Genomic DNA, 13,320 nt, shown 5'->3' on the forward strand with positions numbered 1-13,320 from the left:
GAACTCCGACTTCAACATCTAGTCAACAATCCCGAACTCATTAACGTTTGTATATCATGTTTTTATTCTAAGTTGGCATGTACCTAGTTGATTCTAATTTGGTTTGTTCTTAAGTGAATGCTCCTATTGAATTTGGTACATGTGATGGATGTTCGGTCCATATTCAACCTAGGATTAGTTCTTGGAGCTTTTGTGAGCTCATATAAATCCCGTAAATGGTTGATTATTGTAATTAATGCTCATTGGATTGAATTAAATCTTATAATGATTTAAAGTTGAATAAAATTGACCGTAGTTGCTCCAATGACGAATGTGACATCTTGTAGCTCGGACCGGCAATCAGGTTAGGTGTAGGGTGTTACAAATACACTCGGTTACATGGAGGTTAAGTAAGGTTAAACAATTTAACTTCGTTATCATCCATTAGGCTAAGGTTAAACAATTTATCTTCGTTATCCTCCATTAGGCTTCACTAATATGTCGATTTTAGTGTTTTAAGAACCAAGCCTCTACTAATTCATTTATCTATTAAACAAATTGGGTTTATTCTTCACTAATATGTCGATTTCTATCAAAATCCATCCTTGTAAATAAACAAGCTATTACTAATTTCCTATAAAGTTCATATAAGAAATTTCAATTTAACTTTAACTATTTGAATTATTTAAAATACATGATTTTGCAATAGGGTAATAGAAATCACTTACCGAGTTCAAGTGAAGCTCTATCTCACCACCTTAGAGGTTGTTATAATCATATTAAAATGCTTAATCCCAAGTTCAAGAATTTAAGCAATTTTCTACAAAATCATTCTTTTAGTAATTCGAAAAAGCCAAATTTGATTGCAAAATAAATCCCTATAACAAGAAACTTCTTTCTCTTTTTTGAACACTTAATAATCAACTAGGCCAAAATATGTCCAAATTACGTAAACATCTATATACTTATCTAATTAGGACATCTTCGAATCATACTCTAACTTTTACATAATATCTCATCCTTTTATTTGAATCAAGCAAATATCTTAATTAAGCTTGGGATTCTCGGCTAAATTTATAGCAGTTCTACATAATCCTTATCCACTTTGTCTAACTTAATACATTTTCATCTTATATTTGAACTTTTCCTAAACTTAAAAAATTGAACCTTTCAATTTTGTTACACTTAATTGAATACAAATTTCAAATTTTCATTTAATTGCAATTGGTGATTAATATAATAATTATTATCTTAATGTAAAAAAGTATTAGATTAACTATTATTTTTTAAGTTTAATGTTAAAATAATATTTAATCAAAATTAAAAAATATATATTTAACAGTAAGTTTAAAGCATAATTGGTTAAATTTTATTAAATTTTGAGAATATATTCCATTATATTCTAAAAATAATATTTAATAAATTTTAAAAAATACATTGTAAAAACAATTAACATAAAATTATATTTAGATAGATTAAAAACTTCAACTTTCTAAGAACAATTAAAATGAGATTTAAGTTTTAAAAATACTAATAATATTACAAAAAATATTGAAATATTCTAATCTATCATCCTTGTCACAACTTTTGATCAACATGGATTCTTATTAGTCAACTATAGCTCTCAAGGTACCTTGTGTTGCTTGTGCAAACAGGTGGTAAAATGTCCGCTTCATTTGAATATATTTAGTAAGGGTGAAGTCAGAAAATTTTTTTAGTGGAATTAAATTGCATATTTTTACAACAATAAAATGTAATTTCGCCATCTTAAAAACCTAAATTTTTATAATTTTTAAAGGATAAAATTAAAATTTTATTATTTTTGAGGAGCTAAAGTGCAATTTTACCATTACTATTTTAAATTTTTTTAAATTATAAAGGGCTTAAACAAAAAAAATTCATTTTAGGGGATCAGAGCCCTTGCCAACCGCTGACTTTGCCACTTATATTTAGATTAATTTATAAAGTGGTTATCGAATTACTTTAAGATTACAAATTAAATAAACAACTACAACATAGTAAATAATAACTTACCATTGTTAAGCGAACTTTCTCATAACATTATAACTATATATAATAAAATTTTAAAAAGAGCATAAAGTAAAATTAAAATTAATATAAGGGCAAAGTTAGAATTTTTTTACGATAGCGAAATTAAATTGTAATTTTTACGATAGTAAAAATATAATTTTACCATTTTAATAGCATATATCTTTATAATTTTTAAAAGATTAAGTTAATTTTTTTATCATTTTTAAGGGGTTAAAATGTAATTTTACTTTTACTAATTAAAATTTTAAATATTTTAAAGGACTTAAATGAAAAAAATTTCATTTTAGGGGATCGAATTCCTACCAACCCCTAGTTACACCCTTGAATTAATACAAAGAAAAAGATTTTTTCAAAATGTGAGTCAACATCACAACTAAAATAAATTGAATAAAAAATTAATTTAAAATATAGCTTATAATATTAGCTCACCATTGTTAAAAATGATGTTTCATTTTTTTTTAGGCTATTATCTCAACATCACCGTATTTTCTCGAAACCTTTGTCATTCGAATATGACTCAATATTTCATAAAAGTAAAAGTTATTAAATAATATTAAAAGTTAAATATTTTTTTCATTAAATATCATTTGAAAGGAAGTAAAACCTATCAAATAATACTAAAAACTATTTTTTCATGAAATGTTAAATCTTAATTTTGATTGATATATAACTGTAACATTAATTAAGTAGTAAATATATAATCTAAAACATATATATATATATAATTTTATCTAACAAATTTTATTTAATTCCAGTTTAATAATAATAATAATAATAATAATAAAAGAGGATACAAATTATTTAATTATAATTAAGTGTTTAATTCATGTTATTCAATATTTCTACGAAAGGTCTTTTCCTTTATGCGAGTAAGATTAATATATCATTTTTGTTGAACGTGACGATAAAAGTAAAAAAAAGAAGAGGTTAATTATCATATTAATTATTAATTTAAAATAATAAATGAAATTTAATGCTAATTCAATATTTATATGATTTTATCTAAAGAGTCACTTCAATATAGATTTTGTAATATAATGAATAATAAAAGGTATTTATTTTGACTAAAAAGTTTCTCTAAATTCCTACATATATATTATAGATTATAGTTAATTATATGGTAAAAATATTATGGAAATTTCTATATTAGAAGTTGGATTGCATTTTGCCTTTTCTATTCAATAAATTGGTAAATTAGTCACTATAAATTAAAAAAAGTTTAAATTGACCATTCAGTTAAAAATTCCATCCATACGTGCTATTGAATGATTATTTGAATTTTTTTAAAAGTTTTTTTAATGCAAGTGAGTGAAACTAAAGGATGAGTAGGATTAGACAAAAGTACCATGGAGGCCCTTGTTTGAGGAGTCGGATTACATTTTGCCCCCTCTATTCAAAAAAATGAGCAAATTAGTCTTTGTAATTTAGATCAAAGAGCAACTTGGCCATTCTATTAAAAATTCCATGCATTTCTACTTTTAAGCGATGACGTAACTAGTGAAACAACCGGGTAACGATATTTGGTGTGCCATATTTTATCACATCAACAAATATTTAAAAATTAAAAAAATCTCAAAAATAAATATATTTTAATAATTATTTAAAAAATATCTAAGATGAACCTAGACAAATGGTTGTCCATGTTCATTTGAACATGGACAAAGGTTATCTATATTCATCATGGATGTAGTTTTTTTAAAAAAATTATAATTTTTTATAGCAAATTATTTAAAAACTATTAAAATTTTAATAATTTTATAAAAAAAATATAAATCTAGCTTTTTTACTTCAATAATATAAAATAATAATAATTAATAGCTTAAATAGTATGTCCATGAGATTATTTACCAAAATAGTATGTTTGCTACAGTGTTCTGCTAGTGCCGCTTGACAAATTGGCGGCACATGATTGAAATGTGATGACCTAAAATATTTAGGGACTTAATATGGAAATTTTCCATTTTAATTGATTGCTAAAAAAAGCTTTTAGGGTTAAATTGCTTCATAACCCCTTCTTATTTTCTATTTTCTTTTATTCTCCTTCAACTCAAAAAATAGAGAAGCCTATTACCAGTTAGTCCAAAAAATTTTTTCTACAAAAAAATATTTTTTGTAAAAAATTTGATTCCAACTGAAAATATTTTTTGTAAAAAATTTGATTCCAACTGAAAATAAATTTGATTTATTTATATTAAAAAATATATTTTTTCAAATTATTTTATTCCAGTTAGAATAAAATTTTGAAAAATAATTTAACAAAAAGAATTATTTTTTGAAAAGAAAAGAAAATTTATTTTCAGTTTTAATTGACTTTTTATAAAAATAATTTTTGGTAAAAAAAACTTTTTGGACTAATTGCTAATAAACTTCTGTGTTGACGGGAGCAAAATAAAATAGTAAATAAGAAAAGGTTATGAAGCAATTTAACCTTTTTGAAGGTGTAATAAAAAAATGGAAAAAGTCAAATCATCCATATAAATGAATTTTTTTTAAGAGAAAAAAGTCAATTTCTAATTTTAAAATAATTAAAAAATGTTATAACAGGTGGAACGAAAATGGAGAGGTCTACAATACGTCCCTCTCAACTCTCACCATGAAGCATTAAAGAAAAAGGAGACATATTTTTGGGGATGGGCCCACAATTGGCATTAGTAAACCTTAGTTTTATGGTTTTGAGAGGACGGAACGGACACGCTTCTACCAATAACTAAATAACATGTGATCAAAACTCTCTCCACTTCCCCTGCCTTTCTTCCATTTTCCTTCAACCCAAAGCTTTAAACAATAAAACAAACAAAATATATTGGCTTGGGTGTTTATGATTCCCGACCACACAACGTAATCCATTTAACTTTCCCGCTCAGCAATCATTTAGCTTCTGCTTTCTTCCATCTTCTCTACCTTCAATCCATTGTTTTAAGAGGAAACTGGAAGGGGGATTTCAGATAAAACTCTCTCTCGCCTTCTATACGTATGTTCACTATCTAATTAATTTCCATCAAGGGTTTCTGTTTTGTATTTTTGGGTTTGCTTCTTTTCCTGGGTATTTTATTTTTTTGTCTTGCTTCTGGTTTTAATGTTCTTTGGCTTGCCTGCTAACTTAAACTTATTATCATTTTGGATTAAAATGATCTTTCGTTTTAGTTTAGTGTATGGTATGGCGTCGAATTATGTAATTTTAGCTGAAGCTGTTAATGCTTTAATGGGCTTTTTGTGCTTAAAACAGTAATTTGTTCGCTTCAAATTATTGATTCTAAACTCTGTTGATCTTTCTAGGGTTTGTTATGTATAATTTTTTTTACTATATGTGCCATTTTTACCATTGATTGCATCTATAGAATTGATGTTTCATAGTATACATGTTTCCTGGTATTGGAATCCTGGGTGTTCCTCAAGTGTCTCCCACTTTACCAACTCACATTGCACTGATCATCCATGAATTAGTCAAGGTTTTCAGAACTGGGCCAGTGATCGAACCGGTCATACCACCGGTTCTTGGTCTGACCAGTTTATCAGGTTCAATTGAATAAAAAATTAAAAAATAGGAAAAACAACCGGTTTGTGGGTCAACGAGTCCAACCCCCTTTTTCGACCATTACCCCAGCCAGTTCCCAATCTAACTGGTCTGGTTTAGAAAACAGTGGGATTAGTTTCTATGGACCATAAAACAGACATGAAAGATACCTTGGTTCCACCAAAAAAAGTCTTCTACCTTTTCCTGTGATTCATGTTTTGTGTCTTTTGGTTAAAACTTAACAAGTTTATGCATCTAGTAGAGGCTTGGCAGAATGAAGACCGGAAATTAGGACAATTTGAGTATCAATGAAGATTCCATGATTTTTTCTGTTTTGCTTACCTTTTAAATTATAAATTTTGGCTCAACTTTGATGTTGTTTGAGCATGAGAGGAGACCACATGGTGGCCTCCGAAGAGACTAATGTAAGTTATATAAGATTCAGACAGTGATTTTTTGTATGTCTTGGCGTTAAATGATTTTTTTTTTTTAAATGTAGTAGTATAAGGCCTTGTTCATTCAAATAGGTCACCTAGGTGAGCAATTAGATTAAGGGCCTTCTCCGATTAACTCTTTCCTTTTTGTCAGAGTTGGCATCATTTGAATGCAATTACTAAATCTAATTATACTAATTTAAGTTATTTAGCATTTCCCTGTTGGGCTATGATATGCGTGTGTGTCTAAACTGAGCTTCCTAAAATGTTGGTTCTGTTCTTGTAAGAGATTAGTAATTTAAATCTACTTATGTTCAGATAAGTGTTTAGAGGTAATTGCAAACAGAAGACAGTGGAAGAAATCCAACTGCTGTTCTGCTAAGGTTGATTGATGGTCATTATGGATTTAAAAGGAATAACTTGGGTTGGTCATGTATATCAGAAATTTGAAGCCATGTGCCTAGAGGCAGAAGAAATTATGTACCAGGTATGCTCCATTCGATAATCTTTCTCTTGTATCTTCCCCAACCTTTTTCATGTCCAAAGGAGGCTCTATGTGTTCAATTCATGAGAACCCTGGTAGAATGTTGTCACACCTTCTCAGCATTTGATCTTTTTCCCTTGTTTTTGCTGTGTTCCATATAAGTAACTGTCTTTGGCACGGCTTTCTTGCAAAATTATGTATTACTATGTTTGGGCTTCTTATTTCAGTTAACTTGTATCTGTATAGAGCCTTCCTTGTTATGCCATGTTGATGTGCTTGATACTCACTTGTAGCCTTTGATTCCCCACCCCCTTAAGTCCTGTGTACTCTCATATAAGTTTATTACAGAATTCCATTGACTCATTATTTTTGGGAACAGGACACAGTTAAATATGTGGAGGATCAGGTGCAGACTGTAGGTGCTAGTGTCAAAAGGTTCTACTCAGATGTAATGCAGGATGTGATGCAGGATTTGCTTCTCCCATCTTCATTGGAGCCTGTGAAAGCAGTGGCTGCCTCTGACACGGCAATAGAGAAAAATGCTGGGACATTCAAAAAGCCTCAGGTAGGTTTAAAGGTGGCTGCTGTGAAGGATGAGGGTGAGCAGTTAATTGAAGATTCAGAAGTAACTTCTGATGTTATTGAAAATGCTGCCCATGTGCCTTCGTCCTGCCAGCTTCACATGGTAGATAACATATTTCACTCTTGCCCTTGGAGTTTTATGGAAAGAGAATCCTCTTACTTTCTTTCTAGGGAGCATAACAACAGGAGCATGCTTGTCAAGGCAAATGTTGAAAATTTACCTGCAGCTGGGGCTGAGACAGTTTCTGAAGTTGCTTGTATGGGGAATGAAGTCGGCAGGTTGTCATCATTTTCTGGAAATGCTAATGCAAACATTGAAGAGTCATGTCAGCAGATACCCACAACATCAACCAGTGTTACAGTTGGAGAAGATGATTGTGACTCAATAGAAGAAAGTTGTAATGAAATTGAATCTGCAAGTGAGTCTGTGCCTGAAACTTTAGACAATGATTTACAGTTGTTTGAATCGATTGGGATAAAAATGGATGGGAGATGTTCATCCTCGGTAATTGGATCAGCAGAACCAAATGGTGATAATTCCCAACTTTATTGCATTAAAATTTTTCCTACGTTATTGTTGCTATTGTTGATTTAGATTTAGCAACTGCAGGAAGTTGTTCAAATGCTGGAATGATTTCTTTAATAGGATGCTCACTGAATAGTGACAGTCAAGAAGAGGAATTTCCTATAAAATTGATTTTGCTTCCTGTCCAAGTATCTATATATCATTTAGCTACAGTTCATAAACTTTACTGTTAAGAAGATTAGAAAAGTTCATTTATTGGCATTGGTAACTATGATTTTAGTGAAATTCTTCCAAAAGGTTCAGCAATTCCGCTACTTGTGTTTTCTTTTTGGAACATGACCATTAGTTAACAATGGCAAGCCATCTTTGTTTCTTCTAAAGCCATGCCAATTTCCTTTTTCTTATCAATATTTTTTGTTAACCCTTTTGGGGTACCCTTTTTTTTGGCTATTCTAGGATATAGTTTCCCAGATGATACTTGCTTTATTTGTCCTTGTTTTATTTTTGCTAAATGTTTTATATTGTAGCTGTTACAATTTAGTACAATCTCAACTAGTTTAAGGGACATCTTTTATAATGCATTGATAAGGAAAATATTTGGTGTGTTAAATTTTCTATGTATTCAATAGCTTAATATAATTGTAAATAAAAAATTTCAAAAAAGAAAAAATGTTGAATAGGATAAGTCAGTAATTTTAATGCTGAACAAGTTAAGTCGATTTTATTTTAAAAATAATCTATGTTTGAACTAATTTTTCTCTTCTTTTCAGTTACAAAAACATGAGATATTGAAATCAGCCCTTTGAATTTATCTGGAATTATCAATAACAATATAAAATTTATGTTAATAAGGTTAAAAACATAAAATGATTAATTTTCAAAATTCAACAAGTACAGTCATCAACAATATAAATTATATTTGGTGCTTAATTTTTATTAACATGCCAAATAATACTTTTAGTACAAATTAGTTATTATAATTGAGTAATCTTTTTCCTAGTTTATCAAACTACACCGAAGTCTCCATGTATAGAGAAATCCTATTTATGCATTATGACCTTTGACTTACAGCTTATAAGAGTACTTCAAAGCATTTTTCCTCATGGTTTTTAGGATTATACATAAAGTTATGTTATATATAACAAGCTTCAGCTAAAATGGTTTGGCAACACCTTTCTAAAATGGGTCATGTTGAATTCAGGTGTTCAAGAATAAGGTGTGGTTCTAGTTTTGAAAGTCTTTTCCCTGCCTACCTTCTCCCTGTCCACCTGCCCTTTTACTGAACATTGAATAAAATTGGTATCAAATCCTTACATATGTTTTATCTTTTTCCATTTTCGCTTAATGACATTGTTATTTATCTGGTGCTTTCTCTTTGTTTGCAATTGGAGCTTTTATGTACTAGTTGCTGTCAACCTTTTCTTTATAATTTGAGAAACTTTTATTTATTAATGGGTCGTGGTAGAACTGGAATTTGTATGCTGGAACTCATATAAAGATAAGGTATTCAAATTTACAGGTTTTGTTATGTTAGAGCCTCCTAGTACTGGTTTTACCAATTTAAATTGCGATTGTTGCATTGCGTCTTGGTGAGTCCCGTATATTTAAATTTGTTTATGATTGGTAGCTGTGATATATGTACCGTATGTTGGGTTTTTTATTTCTTATGTGATTCTCCACTATGTTTACTTAGTTGTACATTCTTTGTTCAAGTCCTTTCAATAGTTCAATCTATGTTATGCATCAATTTTGTGAACTGTATTTGTTTCATTAGTTCAGTATTGGAATTTGAGCATTACTTCTTTGCATTTTTTAAAGCTGATAAAGTCTTGAAAATGACTCAGACTAAATCCTTCTTTTATTTGTTTATAACTACTGATCATCTTGAGGTTAGCTTCAATCAAATTTGAGGTGTTCTCTTTACTGCACCAAGAAGAAACATAAGTTATTTTCCTTAGTTTGCAATGAAACATCCCCATAGTATGTTGCCTTTATTCCCACCACCTGCTAATCATACACTTTATCATGTTGCATGATCAAACTTTGAGACCGTGCCATTATTTCCTTTTGCTTATCATTTCACGCATTGGATCTCCAATAAGGCTTCAAAGTTCAAACACCTGAAGCTGGTAGTAATTTGCGACTCTGGATTTTGTGGTTTCACTTGGCAGGAAAGAACCGTCAGAAATATCTAGGTTTACTTATGATTATTTTGGTTGAAAGCTTTACTTGGTCCAAAAGCATGTTTGAAAGGGCTTTCATTGGTTAAACTTGCCCCTTATTTATGTGTGATAAATTACATTTCTGTGTGCTTGGACTCTTGAGGATGGAATTATTGCTTTCATTTGTCTTTTCACTGTTGGGAAGATGCTCTTAGAAATTTGACTTCTGTTGTTAAAGAGTTTTTTTTTTCTTTTCTTTTTGTTTCTTTGGGCATCAGTTTTGGTCCAAGTATAAAAGTCATGGAAGGAACTCATTTCAGTATAGTCAATGGAAGTAGTCTCTTTTGTGGTTTTCGGGTAGAGGTAATCCTATGATTGGTACCCACCTCAGCTCCAAGCCTAGACCCATACCTTATGTGTGCCTTTTACCAATATCCTAGTTTCTAATGTACTCTATTGCTATATTGCATTGAATAGAAGGGAATAAGTCATAAACTATTGGATTATTCCAGTGAAATAAAACAAAAATAAAAATGCGATGCATAGGCTACTGCATCTGCCTACTAGCACCAAGCTTTACAAATCTTGGCCAGAAAAAAATATTTCCAGTTTCTAAATTGTTTTGTGAAAATGCAAAAATTGCTTCATATTGAATAGTTTTAAATATTTATTATGTAAAATAAATAACAAAAATATTACAGTAAGATAGTATCTTGTTCAATTATTACATCTATTGTATTATCATCTTTAAATGTATACATTGAGTCAGCTTTAAAAATACAAATTCTTGGGAAATTATTACACAAGTAATATATGCAAGTTTGTTTTTATCTTTGTCTGTTTCTGCTAAGCTGTATGGTATAATTCGTGTCGTGAACTTTTCAGGACAATCAAATAACTGGACCATGGATAGCTCAGGGAGTGCTGTTGGAAGGAAAGAAAGTGGAACAGTTCCACCATTGGATAAAACAGGAGTTGATGAAAGTTGTATCATTGTGAATGAAGCTGAACTTCATTGTCATCCTCATAGGCAAGGCAAACACAGACCTTACCAGGTGCTTTCACATTCCTGTTTGTTTTTCATGCGGCTCCTGCCCCCTTGTGATATTCAGTTGATGATTCCCTCTTCTTCCAGAAAAAGATTCGTGATGCTATTTCTTCACGAATGAGGTCAGCAAGGAAAATGGAGTACAAACAACTTGCTAAATGGTATGGGGATGTTGGAAAATGTGATGAGGACTCCAAGGGGAGCTCAATGTCTGCACAAACAAGAGAGGTTACAAGGAGATCATCAACTCAAGATTTGTTGGATTCAGAGTGGGAGCTTCTTTAAGTGGAGGATGGCAGCTTTCTATACATCTTTAAGTAAAACCTTGCTGAAATGCTGATCAAATTGTACCCAAACTTAACACTTCTATAATAAGATTTACAATAATGTTGCTAAAGGACAACAAGTGTAATATCGAAAGGTCACAATGGTCTGATAAGTACAAGACCTTAAAATACCCGTATGTAATACCCTGCGATATATCTGTATATATGTTTACTATATTTGAGTTCGTAAATGATCCATTGTTGTCATGAATGGCCCAAACTACAATATAGAGAAAGCATTCTTTGAAGCAATTAGGCGATATACAGTATATGTAATTTCCTTATGTTATTACACTAATACCCAAACAAAACATAAAAGTTGATAACGTCTTGGGCTGTGTACACAGATGGTTGAGTAAATAAATGGGGCATTCAGAAACCTTATCACTTAGCGATTAGAGTTGGCAAATGGATAGCTTTAATAAGGTTGAGATTGAGTTGTCTTTCTATTTGGATTATTTAAGGTTTAGATTAGTATCATTTTTTTGGATTGGAATTATTTTTGGATCAAATAATTCGTATTTAAATTAATTTGAGTAAAGTAGATTTAAACAAATTTATATAATTTTAATGTTTTATAAATTATAAATATTTTATTTCTACGAGGACAAATTCATATTCGCTTCCTAAATAATAGAAATTTTTATAAAGATGTTTTATTATAATAGATATTTTATATATCATAACTAAAGTGTATATTTTATGCAATATTTATGATTACTTAATATGTGTTAATTTTATATACATAATTAATATTATTATATAATATTAAAATTTTAACAATATTTTACATATTATTAGTCATATACATTTCTAGTAATATATTAATTTAATGAATGATACATAACCATTGATATTGTAATTTGTATTATTATATTACGTAATATTATATTGGGTCAAATTCTATCATTAGATCATGTATGTTATATAAGCTGTAGATATTTGTGTTTTAATTTGATTAATTTTAGTTTCCGTACTTTTTTAAAATTTGAAAATTTAATCTTGACCAAAAAGTAGCTGTTAAATCTGTTTGGTTAAATTGTACTATTATTCTTGTATTACATGTAAATTTCGAGATTTAGTTCATATTTTTCAATTAGATCATTATTAGTCGTTATATTTTTTTAATTTCAAAATTTTAGTTTTAATGTAAACTACAGTCGTTAAATCTAATAATTGGTTTTTTGTGAATAATATGTAGAGATGACAAGCTGACATGACATTATATATACGATAATATGTTTGACACATCAAATTTTAAAAATAATAGAACTTAATTAATTTGATAGTTGTCATTTGGTCAAGACTAAAAATTTAAAATTCTAAAAGTACAAGGAATTGAAAATGACTAAATTATAGTATAGGTACTAAATCCACAACCTACACAAAGTACAATGTCTAATAGCAAAATTTTGACCTATTATATTGTGCAATGACCCGGTTTTTAATAGTGTCGTAAAATTCGATTTTAGACCGAATTAGTTGAGTTGAGTTAGTAAGTAATAAAGTAGAATAATTATGAGTCAAAGTATGGATAGGAAATGTAAAATTATTAGGTGTTATTGAATTAAATCGATTAATAAAAATAGTATAGGGACTAAATTGATTAGTGTCTAAAATGAAGGAAAATTGATTTTTAAATGGAAATTAACTAAGGTTCTATTAGCAATTAAACCATTTTCGTAAGTTATGTTAATGCTTAAATAAACCACTTCTCGTGGTTTTCCACTGACTTATATAATGGTTACTTAATAAGTAAATTAGTGAATATTAACTTGATCACTTACCTTAACTAAGCTAATTACTTGCAAGTTATATCTATGCATAAGATACTGGGAGAGAGAAAGTGGAGTTAAAACATCACCTATTCTCTCATCCTCATCACCGATTGCCTAAGGAAACAAAAGAAGAAAAATTTTCTTTCAATTCCTCCATAGCCAAATATAGCCAAGGGAAAATTTGGTGAGTTACCATCGAATCCTTAGTTAAATTTTAGTTAAATTATGATAGAGGTTAACAACCCATTATGTAATTTAGTGAATTTAATTTTAAGTTTTATTAATGAAAAACTTAAAGAAATTAAGGTTGAAATTCATGCATGTTGATAGTAATTAAGATTATAGTTTTATATGTTCAAATTTAAGTGAAAAGTGTTAAAAGTAAGCTGCATAGATCATATAGTTAAATTTTGTGTAATTAATGACCTAATTGTA

At 29.3% G+C, this 13,320-nt stretch overlaps 1 protein-coding gene across 2 annotated transcripts; it reads left to right on the forward strand.

Annotated features, from left to right (window-relative positions):
• Positions 1-4,712: 4,712 nt before the first annotated feature.
• LOC107896858 (uncharacterized) lies at positions 4,713-11,314 on the forward strand. 2 transcript variants are annotated; one of them, XM_016822153.2, is made up of 5 exons: positions 4,713-5,002; positions 6,298-6,466; positions 6,843-7,575; positions 10,619-10,788; positions 10,869-11,314. In XM_016822153.2, exons 2-5 carry the CDS (start codon positions 6,371-6,373, stop codon positions 11,064-11,066), a joined length of 1,197 nt encoding a protein of 398 aa, XP_016677642.1. In that variant the 5' UTR covers positions 4,713-5,002; positions 6,298-6,370; the 3' UTR covers positions 11,067-11,314. The 2 variants fall into 2 exon arrangements, with proteins under 2 accessions (XP_016677642.1, XP_016677643.1); XM_016822154.2 differs by lacking the exon at positions 6,298-6,466 and having other exon boundaries at positions 4,716-5,002.
• The last annotated feature ends 2,006 nt before the right edge of the window (positions 11,315-13,320 follow it).

The sequence above is a fragment of the Gossypium hirsutum genome, chromosome A10, assembly GCF_007990345.1.
Source record: "Gossypium hirsutum isolate 1008001.06 chromosome A10, Gossypium_hirsutum_v2.1, whole genome shotgun sequence".
Lineage (NCBI taxonomy): Eukaryota > Viridiplantae > Streptophyta > Magnoliopsida > Malvales > Malvaceae > Gossypium > Gossypium hirsutum.

Bases quoted from the DNA above. Each gene is read 5' to 3' on its own strand.
- LOC107896858 (XM_016822153.2), top strand. From the start codon at position 6,371: ATGGTCATTATGGATTTAAAAGGAATAACTTGGGTTGGTCATGTATAT. The intron at 6,467-6,842 runs GTATGCTCCATT...TTTTGGGAACAG, and splicing joins CAGAAGAAATTATGTACCAG to GACACAGTTAAATATGTGGA. The intron at 7,576-10,618 runs GTGATAATTCCC...TGAACTTTTCAG, and splicing joins TGGATCAGCAGAACCAAATG to GACAATCAAATAACTGGACC.